This window comes from Dromiciops gliroides, chromosome 1, assembly GCF_019393635.1.
Source record: "Dromiciops gliroides isolate mDroGli1 chromosome 1, mDroGli1.pri, whole genome shotgun sequence".
NCBI lineage: Eukaryota > Metazoa > Chordata > Mammalia > Microbiotheria > Microbiotheriidae > Dromiciops > Dromiciops gliroides.
In genome coordinates this window covers 77,737,143-77,759,510 of record NC_057861.1, presented here as the reverse complement: position 1 = coordinate 77,759,510, position 22,368 = coordinate 77,737,143, and the positions used below count along the sequence as shown (strand labels likewise).

Sequence of the window (22,368 nt, the reverse complement as noted above, 5' to 3'; positions counted from 1 at the left end):
CAGGAGGACCTGAGTTCAAATCCGGCCTCAGACACTTGACACTTACTAGCTGTGTGACCTTGGGCAAGTCACTTAACCCTCATTGCCCTGCAAAACAAAACAAAACACACATACCCATTTACCTATAAATACCACCACTAGGTCTGTATCCCAAAGAGTTTTTTTTTTAAAGGGAGAGGACCTACAAGTACAAAAATATTTATAGCTGCTCTTTTTTTGATGGCAAAGAATTTGAAATTGGGGGTTGCCCATAAAGTGGGGAATGTCTAAAGAAGTCATGGTATATGAAATATTATCGTCCTACCAGTATGCTTTCAGAAAAACCTGGAAAGACTTACATCAACTGATGCAACAGAACAGAACCAGAAGAACACTGTACATATTAATAGCAATATTGTACAATGATCAGCTGCGAATGACTTAGCTATTCCCAGCAATACAAAGATCCAAGACAATTCTGAAAGACCTATGATGAAAAATGCTATCCACCTCCAGAGAAAGAACTGATGGAGTCTGAATGCAAATAGAAGCATATTGCTTTTTAATTTTCTTTTTTTGTCTGTGTTATCTTTCACTTTTAATTCTGCAAGGTCAGTTGTATTCCATATGTTGCTGCCATATAGAAATACAACTAGAATGGTGATATTAAAAAGGTGGACCTTTGCTTTTATGGGAAGCTTGGGGATCATCAAAGCAGCTTTGTAATGTATTATATGCAATCCAACACTCACCATTCTCCTCTTGTTCAACTCTGGGCTCAACTTCTTGTCCATTTCTACTCTCTCCCACAGATATAGATATGGATGGACCTCCAATGTATATTGTAATTAAACAGTAGACATCCTTCATCCACTTGGTCTTTCCTGTGTGAGTGGTCAGATCTCTTTTCAGGAGGTTCTACAATGTTTCAGGGCTTTGATGCAGTTAGGTAACAGGAACATCTCAAGGACCTCACCATAAATAAGGAATCCCTCTTCAACTTGTATTCTGGACAAAATTTTCTCCATCACAATGGTGAATGCCTTTAGTATTATCCCTATTTTATGCCTCACCTGATGTTTATCCTTCAAGAATAATTTTGATGGCAGAATGAAAGACACTCTGTTGAAAGAGAGCCTGTAAGGTGGCATTTGGTCTACTGAATGAAATATTTTTCCATAGTCATGATGGAAACTTATTCCCTAAGTTTTTTTGGGGGGGGGCTGGGCAATGAGGGTTAGGTAACTTGCCCAGAATCACACAGCTAGTAAATGTCAAGAGTCTGAGGCCGGATTTGAACTCAGGTCCTCCTGAATCCAGGGCCAGTGCTTTATCCACTGCACCACCTAGCTGCCCCCAATCACATATATTCTTAACATTTTACAATTAACTTAAAAATGTAGAGGGGGGCAGCTAGGTGGCACAGTGGATAAAGCACTGGCCTTGGATTCAGGAGGACCTGAGTTCATATCCGGCCTCAGACACTTGGCACTTACTAGCTGTATGACCGTGGGCAAGTCATTTAACCCCAATTGCCTCACCAAAAAAAAAGTCAGTAATTAGGTTATCTTGTCAGCTTTTTTTCACTATTAATGAGGGCCAAAGTTTTTCCTACACTTTTGATATCTTTCCCATCCAGTGCCTTGTATATGTCAGTCACTTGATGTCCTCAGAATTTTGTTGTCTCTGACACTGATCTCTCCTATCTTTTTGGACCCAAAGGGCTGCTTTTCCTATCTTTGTTGGGGTTGGGTTTTGTTTTGATTTTTTTAGTTTTATTTCTACAAGTTTCTAATAAGCATATCTGGGACTATAATAGTAGGTCCAAGTGTGGTGTTTCCACTCTCCTTGATGAAGAAAAGAATATATTATAATGATTTTTACATTTTTCAATTTTTTTCTCTTCATATTCCTTCCATTTTCATGCTTGAATCCTCTTGAGGTGTCTTTGCTTAGTTGGGTATTTTGCCATGCTTTCTTTAAATTGGTTTTGTCTAAACTCCAGGCATCCTTTCTGCTTTATGAAAGGATATTCATCACAGTTGCTCATCATTCTTCTTTGTAAGATTTTTTTTAGCAAAGTCTATTTTCTAACCTACCTTTGATAGCCATCTCTCTCCATTTGGCAAGTTAGGTCAGATATGTGCTGACAAAGGTACTTTATAGGCTCTTGATCTTGTTGTGGCAATTAATTTACATTGTTTAAACTTCTAGATGAAATCATTATGATTGGTGTTATATCATTTTTGTTGTCTATTTCTCATTTTTTATTATTAATTACATACTTGTATTACTCAGGATTGATTTGTTTGGGTTGTATACTATATCTCTTTGCTCATTATTATTTGTCTTGGATATTTATTTGTTTGTTTATTACTAATCCCAATCTTCGTTCTGACAGGTTAGTGATCTGAGTGTACATACATGGTTGACTCAAGAATAACTCCCACATGAATAACAAGTCTATACCTGTCTGTTTAAATATAATCTATTTTATCCTTCATAGTGCTAGCCATGTCCAATGTATACCAAGTCTTTTCTCAAAGAAAGTGTACATTCTATAAGAGTATAACACTTCCATGCAAACTACAAGTCTTTGGTCTCTCATTCCTTCTTCCTCTTAGTCGACTAGCATTTATTAAGTTCTTGCTGTATGCTAGGCACTGAGCTAAGCCTGGGGATACAAAGAAAAACATAGAGACCGTGCTCTCTGGGAGCTCAGAGCCTAATAGGGAAAACATCATTCAAACTATCTATAAACAAGATATGTATAGTATAAATTGGGGACACTGAGATTAAGAGAAGACTGAAAAAGGTTACTTGGAGAAAGAATGGCTTTAGCTGAGACTTTTTTTTTCTTTTTTTCTTTTTTTTTTTTTGGTAAGGCAATTGGGGTTAAGTGACTTGCCTAGGGTCACACAGCTAGTAAGTGTTAAGTGTCTGAGGCCAGATTTGAACTCAGGTCCTCCTGAATCCAGGGCCGGTGCTCTATCCACTTTGCCACTTAGCTGCCCCTTTTAGCTGAGACTTAAAGCAAAGCCAGGGAAGCCAGGAGGGAGAGGATGGATTCTAGACATAGGGGGCAGCCAGTGAAAGCACTTGGGAGGCAGGCCAAGGAGGCCAGTGTCTCTGGATGATAGACTACATGGAGGGAAGTTAAGGCATAAGGATGGAAAGACAAGAAGGGGCCACGTTATGAAGGTCTTTGAAAACAAACAGGTTTTCTGTTATGTCCTGAAGATGGCTGAGTGCCTCTAAAGTTTATTGGGATAGGGGAGTGACATGATCGGACCTGCAGTGGAGTGGAAGATGGATGGGAATAGACAGAGATTTGAGGCAGGTAGACCCACCACCTTTCCTCAACAACCAGGTTGGCCCATAAGTTGTAGTAAGCTGTCTTTTTGCAAATACTCTTCATTATTACTCCCTAATATGATGACCAATTATGCTATGAGCTCTTGTTGCCTTTGGACATGGGGTAAATGTTTCTCCACCAGCTCCTTTCCGAGTGTTCAGTACTTGTTAGCTTTCCTTCCATTTAGCTGCCAGGGCCATCTCTAGTCGTCCTGATACATATCTTGCCTCTGGACCCAGATGGCTCTGGAGGAGAGAGTGAAGCTTATACAGCCCTGCTTCACTTAAATCTAATTCAGTGCAAGTCATGACATCACCCCAATGTCGTGGTCCTCTAGGAAAAAGGACAAACAACAACAATCCTAATAAGAATATTGAGGTTGGGGCAGCTAGGTGGCGAAGTGGATAAAGCACCAGCCCTGGATTCAGGAGGACCTGAGTTCAATTCTGGCTTCAGACACTTGACACTTACTAGCTGCGTGACCCTGGGCAAGTCACTTAACACTCATTGCCCCGACAAAAAAAAAGAATATTGAGGTTAATGACTCAGTTTTGCCAGCTAATCCACTCATTGGTGCTGGGACACAGATTTTATTTACATTTAGAGTGACAGTGTCAAAACTTATCTGAAAATTGTGATTCTTAGCATGCTGCCTCCAGCCACTGTCACTGTCAGGCAACAAGCATTTATTATGCACTTACTATGTGCTAGGGGCTGGGAATACAAGTAAATACAAGGAGAAAGACTGTCCTTGCCCTGGAGGGGTTTACAGTCCAATGTAACACATTAAACATATAAGCTAGAAAGTGGGGTAAAGGGGTGGCTAGGTGGCATGGTGGATAAAGCACCGGTCCTGGATTCAGGAGGACCTGAGTTCAAATCTGGTTTCAGACACTTGACATTTAACTAGCTGTGTGACCCTGGACAAGTCACTTAACCCCCATTGCCCTGCACAAAAAACAAACAAACAAACAAACAGAAAGTGGGGGAAAGGGGTCTCCTTTAAAGTACCAGGATATGGAAAGTGGAATGAAACTGTGGCTGGCCCAAGAGATGACTTCCTAATAGGCAGCTCTATGGTGCAGTCAGTAGAGTGCTGATCCTGGAGTCAGGAAGACCTTTCACATCTAGCCTTAGTCATGACCTTGATCGAGTCACTTAACACCTATCTGCCTCAGTTTCCTCAACTATAAAACCGGGATCGAAATAGCACCTACTTCTCACGGTTGTTGTGAGGATCCAATGAAATAATATTTGTAAAGCACTTAGCACAGTACCTGGCACAGAGTACCCTATATAAGTGCTAATTATTATTATCATTATCATTAAATGGAGATTATGGAAGGAACCATTCAATTAGGAGAGGCCCCAGGGGCACACATTCAAATGTGTGATTTCTAGGGGTATGGTGAACTTCCAGAATGCTGAAGAGGTTTCTGAGACATGGTAGAAAAAATCTGTCAAGTGACCTATCGAATAATGAGAGAATCTAAAGGGGCACTGCACAGGATTATGGTTCCTTTTCTATTTTTCTTCATTTCATAGGTTCTTTGTGGCTAAAAGATTCTTCAGGTGATTTAGTCAGACTGAGTCTGCTTCCTGAGGACCAGCCTAACTCCAACTGACTTAGGTTGGTCCTCAGGAAGCCAACTAAGTCTGTTGCCAGGGTGTGTTTTATATAATCATATAAATAATGTTGACATATAATTGTATTTAAATTATAAAATAGGGGCAGCTAGGTGGCGCAGTGGATAGAGCACCAGCCCTGGAGTCAGGAGGACCTGAATTCAAATCTGGCCTCAGACACTTAACACTTATTAGCTGTGTGACCCTGGGCAAGTCACTTAACCCCAATTGCCTCACCAAAAAAAAAAATTATAAAATAAATGTTATATTAGATAAATACAAATATAAAATCACATTTAAGTTATATAGCATCTTTTGAGTCTGGAAGGACTAGTCTCCCTCCTTTTAGGCAATTAGGTGGTATAGTAGTGCTGCAAGTGGAGTCAGGAAGACCTGAGTTCAAATTCCATTTCTGATGCCTAATAAGTAGTAATGAGCAAGTCACTTAACCTTTCTATGCTGCAGTTTTCTAATCTGTAAAATGGGGGGCATAATAGCACCTACCTCATAGGGTTATTGTGAGGATCAAATAAGATAACATGGACAGCATGCTGCAAACTTCAAAGCACTGTGTAAATGCTAGCTGTTAGTATTTTTCTCCAAGAACCCTCTTTTGTGCTCTTGCCCATTTCTTTTCCCATAAAATCTCTAGCAATTTATCTCCTTGATACAAAATATTAATTTTTTAACTATCTGCAGTCATGTTGTTTACAAATAGCAGTATTTTCATCTCTTTGCAATAAAATTCTCACTCTTATCTTTTTCATGATACTCCAATTGTTGGCATTTTTAAGTAGAGTAGAAGTGGTGACAGCTTTGTTTGACCCCAGCTTTTTTTTTATAGGTTGGCCGATAATGTTTCTCCATTGAGAACAATGTTGGCTCTTGGTTTTAAGCTGAAAATTTTGATTAGATATGGGGGAAATTACTTTTTTTTTTTTCATTTTGATTATGAATGAATGAATGCTGATTTTTATTAAAGCCTTTTTCTGCATCTACTGATCCAAGGAAATAGGTTAATTTTTTTTTTAAATAATGAACCATCCCAGCAATTCTAGGACAAACCCTATTTGGTCAGAGCAAATAACTTTTGTGATACTTTCCTTCATTCTGTTCCTAAAATTTCTTTTAGGCTTTTTTTCATCAGCATTTATCAAGGGGGTCTACAGTTTTCAGTTTTGTCTGTGGTTTTAAAATCAGATTGTTTCATAGAAACCCAGATCTTTCCTGTTTTGACTCCAAGTTCAGTGAAAAATATCATTCTAATTAGTTATAATCTTCATAAAGTCCTTCTAACATTATATGAGAACTATTTTTTGTTGATTTTCCTTATATTTTTCTCTGCAATTGATTTATTGAAGTTGTCAGTTTGGGCATTCTATAATTTTGCAAATCACCATCCATTTCACTTAGCTCCCTAATGAATTAGCATAAAGTAAAAATGATAAAAATAAACATTTCTCTTGTCATTGTTTCCTTTCTCATTTTGGTAATTTGTCTTTTTTCTTTATAATGTTGTTAGTGCTTCATCAACATTACTCATCAGGTCAGTTGTTTGCTTCCTTCTAAGTTCTTACGTCTTTTTATTTTTATTCCTTTGTTTTGTATAAATTGACCTTTGAGACTCCCCGAAGGTTGCTGCTTCTCATTAGGTTTGATGTAGTGTTTTTTTATTTTCTTTGTCTAATAGTCTATTGTTTGCTGAACTTACTCCCTGCCCTAGCTATTTACATTAAGAAGTTATTTTTTTTCTTTTTGTCCTGCAGTCCAAAAATCTGGGGCTTGTATGATTCACTGAGTATGTAATCATTTGTTTGTGAAAGATTTGTGTGTACTTGGCAGAAAAAAAATTAAAAATTAAAAAAAAATACACACACACACACACACACACACACTCTTCCTTTTCCACTAAGTTTTCTCCAAATATCTGTTCCTTCTCTTGAATTCCTTGTCTGGTCATCTCAATGGCACAAGTAGATAGAACATTGGGCTTAGAGGGAGGAAGACCCCGGTTCAACTATGAACTCAGATACTTACCAGTTGTGTGACCCTAGGCAAGTCACTTAACCTCTCTCTGCCTTGGTTTCCTTAACTGCAAAATGAGCATCATAATATCACCTACCTACCAGAGTTGTTATGAGGATCAGATGAGATAATATTAGTAAAACATTTAGCATAATGCCTGATACTATATCATAGCTACTTAATAAATGCTTATTTCTTTCCTTCCCTGAGCTCTATGCTGGGTTAGGAGTGAGGGCTATGTTTGATTGAGTTAGAAGACCCAGTAGTGACCTTAAGCAGTATACTCACCATCTATTTAGACACCTGGCATACACACAGGTAAATAAGCCTTCCGCTTTAGAAAAGGTGTATGTGCTGAGCTGCTTGGGGCAAGGTGAGTAATGAACTTATTCATTTTCTGCCTTGTCTGTGCCTCAGTCCCCAAAGATGGACAGCCAGCCGTGGCCTTGGGTGCAGTCTTGATGCTTTTGAAGGGGCCCAGCTGATGCCCTGGGTGAACAGCCTTCCAGCATCCTCCTCTTCCACCTACTCCAATGCAAGCCTAGCTAACCTTGGGTTCCATTTTCCTCCACTGCTGTCCCCACCCCCACCCCCAATTAACCTCAATCTTCTTGACATTGCTGGAGGCTCTTCTAAGCACTTTTCCATTCAGGATCTCTTTTGCTCCTTCCCCCACCACTTTGAGATAAAAATTGGGAGGGTTATTGCTGATACTGTAGTAGAGTGAGCCACGGTCTCATTATTATGGCCACACTTTCTTTCCACTGGCACAGATTGCAATCCATCTGTGCCTTTTCATCAAATGTGTTTTTGTCTGTCCTCTATAAATTGTCCAAAAAGAATGTACCTGATATGCGGGAGGCCTCTCTCTAGGTCTTTCAGTGCTTTGCAGATACAAGATGGACAAGTCAGGCCATCATCTGTTTCCAGCACATCTCTGTTCATGCTCTCCCCTGTCCTTTTATGCACTTTCTACCATTCTGGTTACCCTTGGTGATGGGCTGCCGCCAGCTTCCATCCAAGCATCATTGCATGCAACTTGCCCTTGAGGGACCTTAAAATAGTTTGTCTGTTTTAAATGAGTGTTGATTGAATTGAATTTTACCGACCAGGAACCTGAAGCCCAGAAAGGTGAAAGGTGACCTTCAAACATGATCTTTCTTTCCTCTTTTTTTTCCTTTGCTTTGTCTAAAGCCCATTTAAGGAATAATAACATTGCAGAATCTCAGCATTGGAAGCAACCTCCGAGGCCATTTCGTCCCTAAGTATGGTGGTGGGAAGGGCTAAGACCAGTGCCCCAGCCTGCTGTTTAGATGCCTCTTGTCCTCTGTAACTCTGATCCTGGGGAAGGGTTTTGTGACTGCTCCGGGGTGGGGGAAGAAAGGTGGTGGCCCTTGGTGAGGTTCCAAGGCACTCCTTGTCTTCATATAAGGCTTAACCTTGCTTGCCAAACATAAAAATCCTTCTTTTCAGCAAGAGACTCACAGCATGTTAGAGCTGGGAAAGAGTATTGATTGCATACAGCCCCCTTGTCTTATAGATGGGGAAACTGAGGCCCAGAGAGAAGGCTCATTATTTCCCCAGGGACACAGCTAATGAGAGGCAGTGCTGGCATCTGAACCCAGGTCTTTTCTGACTCTGAGGGTAATGTACACTCTACTACGCCCAGCTGCCATTCCACACCACACTTAGCCTCCCTCAGGGTGAGAGCCTCCTCTGTAGTCCCACCTTATCCACTCTTTCTCCGTCCACCTTGCTTTGGTTTCAGTCCTGCTTTCGTCTGTCTCCTCTCGGCAGGTGCCGGAGCTGGGCTGCTGGGGTGCACATCTGAACAGGAATGTGACCAAGCCACCACGACCCACCCAGACAGCCACCCTCCAGGAGCCTTTGCAGTGTTATGGGAGGAAGCTCAAGTCTAACCTGAAAGCTGTCCTGCAGGTGTGTTTTGGGGGCCCCAGGGAAGAAAGAGTCTTAGAACAGCCTCCCTAGGAGTTTGTAGAAGGTGGGAGTGAGGGGGAATGATTGGCCAAAATACCGGACCAGAGAGAAAGAAGCTATGCTATTTCTTAGGAACTGTGTCTTTGCAGCATACTCCAAACTTTTCACTCACCAAGTTGAGACAGGGTTGTTCTCATCTACACAATTAATACACTGATGTATCTGGCCTGGTATCTTTGTTGATGTATCTCTCTGTTCCCAGGTGGATTTCTTTGAACCTTCTCTGGATGGATGGGGTAGTCATGGCTTAGGCCTAGAGAGCTGAAAGGGGTTGGTGTAGCTGATTATGAAATCAAAGGGCTGTTCCTTTTTGGGTATGGAAAGGAAACTGAGGCAGCTCCCCCCCACCCTTCACAGGCAGGACCATCCTCAGGCCGGATACCTCGACTTCCACGCAGACAGCAGCCAAAGAGGTGCCCCTCACCAAAGTCTCATTTATCAGTTCCCCCTACCCCAACAGAAGACATATCCAACTCCTGTGAAGAAGACACTGCCATGCTCAAGCCCCCCCTATCTCCCTGGGGCTTTGGACCAAGGCCCATTCCCCAGCCTGAAAAGCTGAAGCAGTTACAACACACCCTGGGCCAGAGGCTGAGCTCCCTGGATTCTGGCTGGTTGCAAAGGTGCCAGGTGGAGGTGAGAGAGAAGCTAGGAAAAATAGAACACTCCAACTTGCCTTCCGTTCCCCTGAACTCACCAACTGAGGCCCAAGACCCTTGTCCAGAACAGGTGAAGAGCGTGGAACCCCAGCACCCTGCTGGGGTAGACCTGAGATCAGTCCCTGAGAGTGATGGTTTCGGTGACTCTCCACTGCTCGAGACCCTGGAAACAAGGCTCCCTGGCAAAGAAGAGGCCCCTTCAGTGAGTAAGGTCAGGACATTGCAAAGAAATCCCACTCAGAAGAGACAGAGGGATGGGAGCCAAGATAGAACTCCAAAGCATCAGAAAATTGGCACCAGGAAGACGAGGCTCAGGAGCGAGCCTGTACCCGAATCTGATGGGGAGCACAACAAGAAGTGTGGGAGAGGGGCAGCTCTGGAGATCCCTGAGGAAGACCTTCTGGGGGAAATGGTGGTGCAGAAGATGGCCAAGACTGTCACTGGGGCCAGAGCCCCCAGGTACTGCCCACTGGTTGGGTTGGGAAGATAGATTTCAAACTGGCAGTCACTGTCTCAGGGCTTGGGGTTCAACACTAATATTGGTTTGGAGGCTGTCACACTGGTGGTGGGGCTTCTGAGTTCCTCCACTTTGGGTTTCTTTCAGGACATTCCCCAAGGCCAATGGTAATTTTGTACGCCTCAACTTAAAGAAGAAATGTTATGTTAGGGGCTTTGGTCAGCGGGGTAACCAACTCCGTAAGCAGGTAAGTGGCCCCTGACCTCTCTTTCTCACCCTGGGTAAGGCACTGACCTCAGCTCAGGCGCTCATAAAGAAGTATATTTCAAAAAAAAAAAAGAAAGAAAGAAAAAAGGGGCAGCTAGTTGGCAGCAGTGGATAAAGCACCAGCCCTGGATTCAGGAGAACCTGAGTTCAAATCTGGTCTCAGACACTTGACACTTACTAGCCGTGTGACCCTGGGCAAGTCACCTAACCCTAATTGCCTCACCAAAACAAAACAAAACAAAAGAAGTATATTTCCCACGGAGACAGGAAATATAAGGGTACCAGGCCACTTCGTGGGAGATTGAGACCCTAGTGTGCCCCAAGAATAATTACGTTCCAGAGGCCCAATCCTCAGATTTACTTCTTGTGTCTCCTCACTGTCAGATATGGAAGAAGAAGTGGCAGATGAAAGGCGAGCAGTTTGGGGGTGGCTGGCCCAGAGATCGGGGGAAAGATTCCTGCTTCAAGTGTGGGGGTGCTGGTCACTGGGCTTCCCAGTGCCCTGGAAGAGGTAAGGCTTCAGGTGCTCACAGGGAGTACCATGGTAGGACTGCCCTTGGGTACCTCTGCCAGGCCTGCTTATATTCTGCTATGGAGTAGCTACACTACCCACTGGATCCTGTCCTTTCTTCTGTCCAAGGACAGAGACTCTTTGTGAAGGAAGCCCATGTTCCAGCCCGTATGAGGCTGGGCATGGGCAGCACTGTAGCTTCAGTTCAGGTTTGCCCTTGGGGACAGTGATCAGTGAGTAAAAGCCCCATGCCACTCTGCCCCTATTTCTGCTTTGGGTAGAACAGAGTAAATTGCACAGTGTACAAGTGTCTAATTTCTAAATATAAATATACGGAGGGTTTCTGTTCAGAATTTTTTTTATTGGTAGTGGTGCACAATCAAAAAAGATTGGAGGGGACAGCTAGGTGGCGCAGTGGATAAAGCACCTGCCCTGGATTCAGGAGTTCCTGAGTTCAAACCCAGCCTTGGACAGTTGACACTTAGCTGTGTGACCCTGGGCAAGTCATTTAACCCTCATTGCTCCACCCAAAAAAAAAAAAAATGGAGACCATAAGTGTTAGGGGATGGGTGGGGGGGGAGAGGAAAGCCTGAGGGAAATGATGCTGAGAGCTCCCTCTCCTGCAGTTCTCACCTATCACCAGCCTCCTGAGGAGGGAGACAGTAAGGCCCCCGGAGAACAGGAGGATAATGAGGAGGAGCCTCCCCTTCCCACACTGGAGGAGGTGGCGCAAAGAGTCAGTACTACCTCCAGCAAGGTCCCTGGTGAGCTGTTTGTGGTACCTGGAGCTGGGTGGGCAGGGCTGGGGATAGAGACAGAACAGAAGAGGCTTAGTTGGCCCCTTGACTTCCTCAAAGCCAACATTCACTCAGTGAGCAGAGAGGTCTGTGCCTCCTTTGTCCCTACCCCATCAGGGATCCAGGGCCGTGGGGGTCCATTGGCCAGAGGTGGGAACTACTGTGTTCATTCCCTGCCCTGGCCTTTCTCTGCGGAAACATTCCAGGCTATGAGGACTCTCAGTCTGAGGGGTGTGGTGGGGTGTCCTCTCTCAGTGCCCCCTCCCTCCATGGGAATGGGACATCCTCGCCTCTGGAGATTGTGGGCAGGGTCTGCTGTGTCTGCCTTTTCTTTAAAGGGGTAACCCTGGCTTTTAGTGTGGGCTTACAGCCCGAAGGTGACTTGTTTTGTGTTAAAGCTGTCTCTCTTGTCCCAGAGAGTGGTGACTGGAGCGGACAATATCAGCCAGAGCAGCTGGTGCCTCCAAGGGTCCCGGTGTATGAACCCCCCACGCTTCCCCCAGCTGTGGAACCACTATATGGCTTGGGGCCCTCCGGACAGGTGGCAGGTGAGATGTATAGAGCTTGTTGGACACAAACTAGAGCAGATGTGGTGTTTTCTCTGCATCTGCAGAGGCCGTGGGGCCACAATCGGGAATGGCAGGCAGCATCTGTCCACCTAGCACCTCACACTTCCAAGGACTTTGAGGAACCTATTTCACTTGATTGTCACAACCACAGGGGCCACTAGGTGGCGCCGTGGATTGTGCTCTAAATTCAAATCCATTCTCAACTACTTTGCAGCTCTGTGATTCCAGGCTAGTTACTTAACCCCTGTTGGCCTTGGCTTTTTCATCTGTAAAATGGCAATAAGAACAGCATGCACCTCCCAGAACTGCTGTGAGGATAAGATGAGATAATGTTTGTAAAGTGCTTTGCAAACCTTAAATCACTGTATAAAGTTTAGCTATTATTATTATTATTATTACTACCAACTTCCCCATTTGGGCAGGGCAAGGAGCCTTGTCCCCATTTTAATCATGAGAAGCCTGAGACTTATAAAGGTGAGGTGACTTGCCTAGAGCCACGTGGTTGGTAATTGAAGGAACTTAGATTCGAACCCAAGACTCCAGATCCGCTGCTCTTTGCAATAAATCACTTTGGTGGAAGTAGACCTATCTTCCCCTGTCCTGAAAAATCCCTCACTGGATCCTGTCATCCCATTTGCTACCATCTCCAGGCTGCTTTTCTGGATCATTACTCACGTCATGCCACCTTCCTGTACTCTGCCTCCTTTGGGGACCTCTGCAGCTCCCAGGGGTTCCATCTCTGTTCAGCTGATTCCTGGGTCGTTGTAGGCAGCCTTGGTCTCCTGACCTTCAGTGCCTCATTACCACCTGCTTACTGGGCATTTCAAAATAGTCCCACAAACATCTCAAACCTAACATGTTCAAAACAGAACTGCTTGTCTTCCCCCTAGTGGTATCATCCTCATTTCCCCTCTCTTCCTCATCCCAGGTATTCTATCAGTGGTCAGATCTTGCTTTATCTCTCTCACATGGGCCCTTTTCTTTCCACTCTCATATCTGTTACCTTGTTTGGGCCCTAGTTACCTCTGGATTCTTGGTCTACTCCATACGGCTGCCCTGCCCACCCCCTCAGGAAACTCCACTGACTCCCTATTGCCCCTAGGATCAAACAGAAAATTCTCTGGATTTTCAAACTCATCACAACCTGACCTCTGCTTTCCAGCCTCTGCGCACCCTCTTGTCCAGCCATGCCAGGCTTGCTCTCCCTCGCACACAGTATTCCATCTCATTTCTCCATGCCTTTGTACTGCCGCCATGCCTGGAAGGCTCTTCCTCCTCCCTTCTGCATCTTTGAACCCGTTTCCTATGAGAGGCTTGGCTCCAGTGGCTCCTTCTGCTGGGAGCCTTCCCCGGTCCCCAGCTGCTGGTGCCTTCCCCTCCGAGGTGCCTGCCCAGTGCTCCTTTGGTGTACCTATGGGTACAGCCCCTCTAGAATGTAAACTTCTGGAGGGCAAGAGCCCTTTTGCATCTGTCTCTATCCTCAGCCCCTAGTACAATGCCTGCTGTAGAGTAAGGGCTTAGTAAATGCTTGTGGACTGAACTACCCTGAAGCCCAGGCATGAACTTTATCCGGTTTTGCCTTCCTGTGTACAGAGGTGGCTAGGTGGCATAGTGGATAGAGGGCTGGGTCTAGAATCAGGAAGACCTTGAGTTCAAATCTAGCCTCAGACACCTTCTAACTATGTTATCCTGGCTGAGTCACTCAACCTCATTTGCCTTAGTTCCCTCAACTGTTGTGAGGATCAAACGAGATGATGTCTGTAAAGCACTTAGCACAGTGCCTGGTACATAGTAGGTATTATGTAAGTGCTTCTTCCTGCTCTTCCTCTTCTCCCCTGCGTCATAGTAGGCTGCCTAGAGGGCAAGGGTGCTTTGTCAGGTTTGATTTTCTAAGCCCTGGTGCAGCTAGGCAGCACAGTGGATAAAGCACCAGCCCTGGATTCAGGAGGACCTGAACAGACACTTGAAACTTACTAGCTGTGTGACCCTGGGCAAGTCACTTAACCCTTGTTGCCCCACCAAAAAAAAAAAAGAAAAGAAAAAGAAAATAAAGAGCCCTCATTGCCCTGCAAAAAAAACAACAACAACAACAATGAACCAACAACAAAAAAATTCTCTATGCCCTGCTGATGTCACGTTTCTTGCAGAGACCCCATCAGAGGTGTTTGAGACTCTGACCCAGTTTGGTCACCACACATTCCGCCCTGGGCAAGAGGCTGCCATTATGAGGATTCTCTCTGGTGAGCACTTCTCAACAGGATCATCTCCCTGGCACCAAGAAGCCCCTTCCTTGGAGCCAGAGAGCTCCAGAGCACACAGGCCTCCTACCCCTCCAGAACATCCCCTTCAGTTTTACTGACTGAGCAGGGCATTGGTGCTAGGACCCTTCCCTGATCCCTCATTCTTCTGCTTTCTCCCCAAAAACCGAGGCCTGAGAGATAAAGTGGGAGGAGACAGCTTTGGGCCTTCAACGATGCTCCCTAGACCTAGCTGGCTTGTCCAATTTACGGGTCTGAAAGGGGCCATGCTCTAAGCTGGCACTGAGGGATCCTGAAAACAGGACATGGTACCAAGCGTGACTTATTTCTGATGGGCCATTGGATGGAGATAATTGGGCTCGGCTGCCTCTGTGGTAGAGGTGCCTGGGGGCTGTTGCTTCCCTCTTTCTCAGGAGACAGGTTATTGTGGTCTATTCCAGGCCTTTCCACCCTGGTAGTGCTACCCACGGGCATGGGGAAGTCCTTGTGCTATCAGCTCCCAGCTGTCCTCTATGCCCAACGCAGCTGCTGCATTACATTGGTCGTGTCGCCCCTTGTGTCACTCATGGATGATCAGGTGAGCAGCCACAAGCACCAAATGTTCATCCCTGGGGTGGGAGAACCCCTGAGCCTGCTCCCCCACCCCAGACTGCATGATATCCGCCCTTCTATTTTGTGTCCTTGAGGGGTCTCCCAGAGGGCTTTGGGACCCTAGAAGCTTTTGTGTCCTTTAACTCCCTGTATTTCTCTCTGCTCTCTGCCCTGTCCTGATTCTCATGGCCTCCAAAGCTCTTAGTCCTGGAAGCTCTGACCTGAGGCACTTTGCAGAGCCGCCGCTCAACAAAAGTGGTCTCCAAAGGGAAGGACAGACCAGTTTTGGTCTTTCCACTTGGCCACCAAACCACCTGCTTCTCGAAATCATATCCCTCACAATGTCTTACCCAGCTCTTCTCTTGCATGAAATCGATTAACTATGGATGTCATAAAGGATTCGGTCCTAGGCCCTCCCTGTGGGGAGTACTTCTCCCATGGTTCCCCAAATCTGGCCAAACCATGCCCCTCACCTCCTTTAAAAGCCATCTCGAGGCCCATCCTTAACAAGAAGCCTCTCCTGACTCCTGCTTCTTTGTCCATGTACCCCTAGTGCCGAGGGCCTCCACTTGTCATCTGTTCTTTTTGTCCCCTCATTTTGTTTTATTTTAATTTAATTTTTTTCCTTGTCATCTTTTCATTGCTCATGTCTACACATTTCTCTGTCACCTGTCTGTGCATATACGCTCATCTCATCTACCTCACCTGAATAGGAAGCTCCTTGGAGCAGGGATGTGCCTTTATTTCCTTCCCTCCCCACTCATGGCCTAGAACAAGGCTGGGAACTGGGCATCTTATGTTAGTGTCCTGGCCAAAGACTCAGCCAGTGGTTCTGAGCAGAACAGTGAGCTGTTACAAGACCAGGAACTTCTGGCTTTGCCCCTGCTTTTCTGGGGTTCCCCAGGGTAGGAATGAAGCTGGCCCCTCATTGTACTCTATGCCACTGACAGCCTGTGCATCCAACAGGTATCAGGATTGCCCCGGGGACTGAAAGCTGTCTGTATTCATTCCAACATGACCAGGAAGCAAAGAGAGGCAGCCTTGGAGAAGGTCAGTCATCTGGGAGCTGAAAGAGAAGGTGCTTTGGCCTTCCACCCCCAGGAGACCTCACCTGAGCTTCTTTTCAGGCTGGCGTCTACCTTCCCAGGCTGCCCCAGACTGCTAACCTGGCCAGAGAATGAGGCCCTGGACCCTCTGACTCACTTGGGCTGCTAAAATCCTACCTAGGAAAGCTGGTTCTTTTGGGGGAGCCCTCTGGGGGGAAAAGCATGTGGTATGTGTTTGTCTGACTAGAATGGGGCCTCTTGCAGGTGATGATGGGCAAGGCACAGGTGCTGCTTTTATCCCCAGAGGCAGTGGTTGGGGCTGGGGCCGGAGGCTTCAGCTACCTTCCATCTGCAGCCCGGCTGCCCCCTGTGGCATTTGCCTGCATCGATGAGGCTCACTGTCTCTCCCAGTGGTCCCACAACTTCCGGCCCTGCTATCTTCGGCTTTGTAAGGTGGGGCCCTGGGAAGTTGGGGAAGGGGAGGGTCAAAGAGGCAATTAGAAGGGAGGGGGTGTGGAATTACAAGGAAAGATTGAAGTCCCCCTAAGAAGCTAATGCAAAGAAGTAGCTCTAGAACTCAGGGATGGGCTCTTTGGGAAGAGGGTTAGAATTATTCAGCTTCCCTCTGAGTCTTGGCCAACTCTCCTTTGCCAGGTGTTACGAGAGCGTTTGGGTGTGCGCTGTTTCCTGGGCCTCACAGCCACCGCCACCCTTGCCACTGCCAGGGATGTGGGCCAGCACCTGGGAATCCCAGAGGAAGCCATCTTTGAGGCACACTTGGCCACCATCCCCCCCAATCTGCACCTCTCAGTCTCCCTGGATAGAGACAAGGACCAGGTAGGTTGCTTCTCCTGGAGGCAAAAGACAGGGTTCACCTGGCTAGAATTGGTTCCCTCTCCAAGCAGCTACTACCTATACTGAGCCATCACCAACCAGACTGCAGACTGTGAAGAAGCGTGCTGCTCCAGTGAGGAAGGAGCAAGAACAGAGATCCCAGGACCTGACTAGAGTTTGCTTTTAGTTCTAACTCATCACAGCAACATTCCAAAAGCTGGTTCTGGGAAGTCCTGTCCAGCTCTAACAATCCCCGAGCCTGTACCAACATAAAATTCCTGACAGTTGTGAAGGAAAGGTTATCTCTTCACTTATTTCTCCTCTAAAAACCAAGGGAGTTGTTCATCCCCACAGAATAACTATCATTCCTGTGATGCTTTACAGTTTAAAGAGCTCTTTCCTTGCAGCAACCCTGCCTGGTAAGGAGTGTTGTTATCATCACCTTATTCTATCTTTTTTTAAAAAGGATTTTGTTCTTTTAATTTTGTCTTATTTTTATTGATGTCTTTTTTTTTTAATATCACATTTGTTTCAAAATATATTTGTTCCCATCCTGTACCTAGCAAGTCATCCTTTCTATCAGAGATTTTCAAAGAAAGACAAAAAACAGTTCAGCAACACTAGCCAGTACATCAACCCTGTATGCAATATTCCAGACCCATAGTCCCCAACCTGTGCAATTTACAGCAGGGAGATGCATTTTTCTCAGCTCTCTTCCAGGGCCTAGCCTGGACATTATAATTATACAGTGTTCAGTTTCTTTTTCTCTCTATTTGCATTGTTGTAGTCATTGTGTATATTGCCTTCTTTCTTCTTATTTCATTTTACATCAGTTCACCTTAGCGCTCCTTGCTTCCCCAAATTCTTTCATATTCACTTCTTAGGACACAGCAATATTCATGTCTTTTGTTTGTCTAGCCTTTTGTTCCCCAGTGGCCACCTACTAAGTCTCAAAACCAGAACTTCAGCCCAGATCTTCCAACACCAGGACCCCAATTTTTTTGACTACACACCACACTTGTTCTCCATGACAGTTTTTTGTCTTTAACAAACCTACCTTTAATGAGAAAGAGCATCATCACTTTGGCTAGTGATTAGGCATGATGAGTTTTGTTTACCTTGTTGCTTCCCATACTGGCAAATGAAACTTTAAGGCAGGACATTTTTCTAGCAAATGGCATTTCTCAGCCTTTCCCACTGTCAGGAATTTTTCAGATCCGGCTCCCAAAGTAGCAATCACAGGGATTGGACATCCAAGTATTCCTGGCTACTGCATTCTTACATCTGTCCAAAGAACAGATTGGCCGTAACAGTCCACTCGTGCACAAGCATTTTTGCAGTTCACAAGGAAGCATTGTTCAAGACACATTCCTGGGTTCCCCTGCTTGTTTTTGGACAAGAGAAACAACTTGGAAGGCCATCCTTTTTAGCCCCCTTCCATTTTCTTTTCTTTTTTTGCAGGGCAATTGGGGTTAAGTGACTTGCCCAGGGTCACATAGCTAGTAAGTGTTAAGTGTCTGAGGCTGGATTCGAATCCAGGGCTGGTGCTCTATCCACTGCGCCACCTAGCTGCCCCACCCCTTCTTCAAAAATTCTTCAAAAATTTGGGGAGGCTATATATATATGCTATGGTGGATTATGACTTAAGTGCATTAGAGAGGTATGGAGTGTTCTACCTCAGTGAGGGAGCCCTCTCCCCAGCCAGGCAGATCCTGTATAATGTTCCTTGGTGGATACTCTTCCTGGTTGGGTACAGTTTACCAATCAGTCCACTAACAAGCATTTATGATGCACCCACCAAACACCATGATAAGCACTAGATAACAGTGACAAAAATGTGCTGGATGCTGGTATAAAAGGGTAAAAGATTAAGCAATCCCTTCTCCCAGAGAGTTTCTATTCTGAAGAGGCAACATATGCATTCGTAATTCTAGGTGGAATAAATACCAGGCAGTTAGGAAGTGGGGGCATTAAGGGGAGAGAGTCAGGAAAGGCTTCATGTTGAAGATGGTTCTTGAGCCAACTCCAAAGGAAGTGAGACATTCTCTGAAGAGGAGATGAGCAGGGATGGTATTCCAGGAGTCTGGGATGGCTAGGGCAAAAACATGTGTGAAGAAGAGAGAGAACCAGTTTGACCGCATCTCAGAATGCAAAAGGAAGCTCAAAACATGGGCTGGGGCCTAGTTGTGAAGGACTTTAAATGACAAGCAGAGGAATTTGTTTTATGCTAGAGGCAATAGAGTGTGTTGAATTAAGGGTTAAACATCCTTGTTCAAAGAACAAGGTCTTTGGCAGCTTTGTGAAGGATGGTTTGGACTGGGAAGAGACTTGAGGCAAGGAGATCACTTGGGAGGCCATTGCAGTAGTCCAGTCGCAAAGTGATGAGGCCTGAACTCAGGTGGTGGCTATTCAAATAAAAGAAATGGTTGGACGCAAGGGATGATGTGGAGACAGAAAGAGCAAGAGCTAAGAACCGCTTGGTTTGCAGGATAAGTGGAAGAGAGGATTAGAGCATGATAACAGGGTTACAATACTGGGATAACAGAAGCACGCTGGTGCCTTAACAGAAGTTTGCAAGAAGGTTGGCTTTAGGGGAAAAGACAATGAGTTTGTTTTGAACATGTTGAGTCTAAGATGCCTGTGTGAAATGTCTAACAGTTTGTGATACAGGCCTGGGACCCTGGAAGGAGAGTTCTGGGAGTCATCTGTGTAGGGGGGAAGTTAAATCCATGAGAGATCTGGCCGAGATGAGAGAATCCAGGACAGTGCTGCGGTGTGATATGGATCACAAGCCAGCAAAGGAGAAGGACATATAGAGTGGTCAGACAGGTTAGATGAGAAGCAGAAGAAAACAGTGACACCCAGAGAATATCCAGGAGAAGGAGGAGGCTGTTAACAATATCAGACAGAGAGACAGAGAAGTATGAGGACTGGAAACGAATCCTCAAATTTGGCCATTAAGAGGTCCCTGGCCGGGGCAGCTAGATGGCGCAGTGGATAGAGCACCGGCCCTGGAGTCAGGAATACCTGAGTTCAAATCTGGCCTCAGACACTTAATACTTACTAGCTGTGTGACCCTGGGCAAGTCACTTAACCCCAACTGCCTCACTTAAAAAAAAAAAAAAAGAGGTCCTTGGTCACTTTGGAGAGAACAGTTTCACTTGAGTGGTAGGGGTGGAAATCAGATTGCAAAGGGTTAAGGAGTGAGTGAGAGCAAGTGGAGGTAATGAGTAGAGATAGCTTTCTCTAAGAGCTTGGCAGAGGAAGGGAGGTCAGATGCAGGAAACTATCTTCAGAGGACGATAGGATCTAATAAAAAAAATATTTTAATGGTGGGGAGTCAGGCATGTCTGAAGGCAGCAGGTAAGGAACTGGTAAATAGAAATTGAACATTAAAGAGGTAGGATTGATCGAGGGAGCAGCAGCTTATTGAAGAAGAAATGAGATGGGGTCAATGGGACGTGTAGAGAAAGGTCACCTCTACTCTCCTTTTCTAGAATCTTAGGTTCATGTGTTCTTCCATCAGCCACGAGCACTTTCCAGCCTTTGAGTGACCCCTTATTTCCTCACCACCCAGTGTGGCTCACTATCCATGTGAGTCACCTATCCCAATCTGTTGGCTCCTCCACTTTTCCAGTCTCCACAAATAGTAGCAAGCCTTATGACCTCATTTGGCATCCTCTCTTTGCCTTATGGGATCGAATTTCCTTCAGTTTATAATTAGAACCTCACAGCCCAGCTTTACTTACAGTTTATCCCAGTCTTTCTAAGAAAGACTTAAGGGAGAATCCTTCTGAGTTTAAGAAATCCCTGGTATCATTCTCTGCAGAGTCTTTATAACATTTTTTTATTGAAATTAGGAAGCCTAGGTTCCAGTCTGTTCTGTGACTATGACTTCATTTTTCCAAACTCTGGCTTTCTTGTCTATAAATTTGAGTACTTCCAGGGGGCAGCTGGGTGGCGCAGTGGATAAAGCACTGGCCCTGGATTCAGGAGTACCTGAGTTCAAATCAGGCCTCAGACACTTGGCACTTACCAGCTGTGTGACCCTGGGCAAGTCACTTAACCCCCATTGCCCCGCCCCAAAAAAATATTTTTTTTTTAGTACTTCCACTGGCTACCTGACTAGGAGGTGGTGAGGCAAGTGCTTGGCAGATTCTAGAGCATTCTGTGAATATGAGCTATTCTGATTAAGAGAGAAACACAGGACACCTGATGCTGGACCCAGCAGCCACCCTTCAAACATTGCCACCCCCTCTCCTACAGATGGTGTATTTCCCTCACATCTTTTGGCCAGGACCCTGCCAGTTGTGGGGTCCTAATTGTTTTAGGGTATTCCCTTGGCCTCTTCCAGCGGTACTACAGTAACTGCAGTCTTCTGAGCTTATGGCGTAGAAAAGACAGCTCCTCTTGGAACAGGTGAAGCATTGGCCAGCTGGCTCTGTCTTCTGCTACTACTAAAACAAATGTCTATGCTGTTCTCCCTGCCCTGTTTGGTTTCCCGAGGCCAGTTTCGTCATGTCTGGCTGATATCTGTATCCTCCAAAAGACTTGGTAAACTGACTTCCTACTGCTTAGCACCAGTGCCCCAAGCTAAGACTATTGACCTTATGACCACTCACTCACCTGGATTCTGGCTATAGCCTCCCCTTCCTATCCAGCCTTCATACTCTGCCAGACAAATATTCCTTCTGCATAATCATGACTCAGATTTCGATGGTGCTTTCCTCACAACAGCCCTGTGAGGTATGTAGCACAGGTATCGTTCTCATATCACAGAAGAGACTGGCACTCTGAAAGGCTGTGGCTTGCCTACAATCACAGCCAGCAAGCCCCTAAGAAAAGATCTAACACTCTCTCCACTTATCATGGATTTTTTGTTCAAAACCCTTCACTGTCTCCCTAATGCCTTTTTGTTTAGTACTCAAGGTCCTTTGCAGCCTGACACTCCCCTATCTCCCACCATTCCTCTCTACATAATCTAAACTTCTGACAAGCCACTCTGCTCTCTGTCCCCTGAACATTTCCTGCCTTTGTTTACAATGTTCCTTCTTCCTGGAATTCCTGCCTTCCCCTCACTCCTTTCAGCAGCTCACTCCCTAATTGTCTTGTCAAGCCTCACTTTTGCACAGACTACCCCCACATCTAGAATGCACTCCCTCCTCACCTCTGCCTCTTAGAATCTAATCCCAGGGTTTCAGGCCTGGGTGACTTGGAGGATGGTGGTACCAACAAGAGCTGCAGCTTGGGTTTTGAGGGAAGTTGGTAAATTCCGTTTTGGAGCTGTTGAGTTGGAGATGCCACTAGGACATTCAAGTAGAGATGTCAAGCAGATATTTGGTTCTGTGGAACTAGAGCTCAGGTGAGCTAGATAATCTGTCAAAGAAAAATATTAC

The 22,368-nt window shown here is 45.4% G+C and overlaps 1 protein-coding gene across 2 annotated transcripts in view; it reads left to right on the top strand.

The window, feature by feature from the left end:
• RECQL4 (RecQ like helicase 4) overlaps positions 1–22,368 on the top strand; it is a 47,593-nt gene that overhangs the window by 12,994 nt on the left and 12,231 nt on the right. Inside the window, exons 5-15 of one of the 2 annotated variants that reach the window (XM_043978541.1) lie at positions 8,783–8,923; positions 9,341–10,101; positions 10,247–10,346; positions 10,751–10,877; positions 11,504–11,641; positions 12,091–12,222; positions 14,391–14,483; positions 14,942–15,078; positions 16,059–16,142; positions 16,403–16,591; positions 16,793–16,975. In XM_043978541.1, coding sequence (XP_043834476.1) covers positions 8,783–8,923; positions 9,341–10,101; positions 10,247–10,346; positions 10,751–10,877; positions 11,504–11,641; positions 12,091–12,222; positions 14,391–14,483; positions 14,942–15,078; positions 16,059–16,142; positions 16,403–16,591; positions 16,793–16,975 — 2,085 coding nt within the window. The remainder of the gene's footprint in view (positions 1–8,782; positions 8,924–9,340; positions 10,102–10,246; positions 10,347–10,750; positions 10,878–11,503; positions 11,642–12,090; positions 12,223–14,390; positions 14,484–14,941; positions 15,079–16,058; positions 16,143–16,402; positions 16,592–16,792; positions 16,976–22,368) is intronic. The other variant, XM_043978542.1, reaches the window with a different exon arrangement.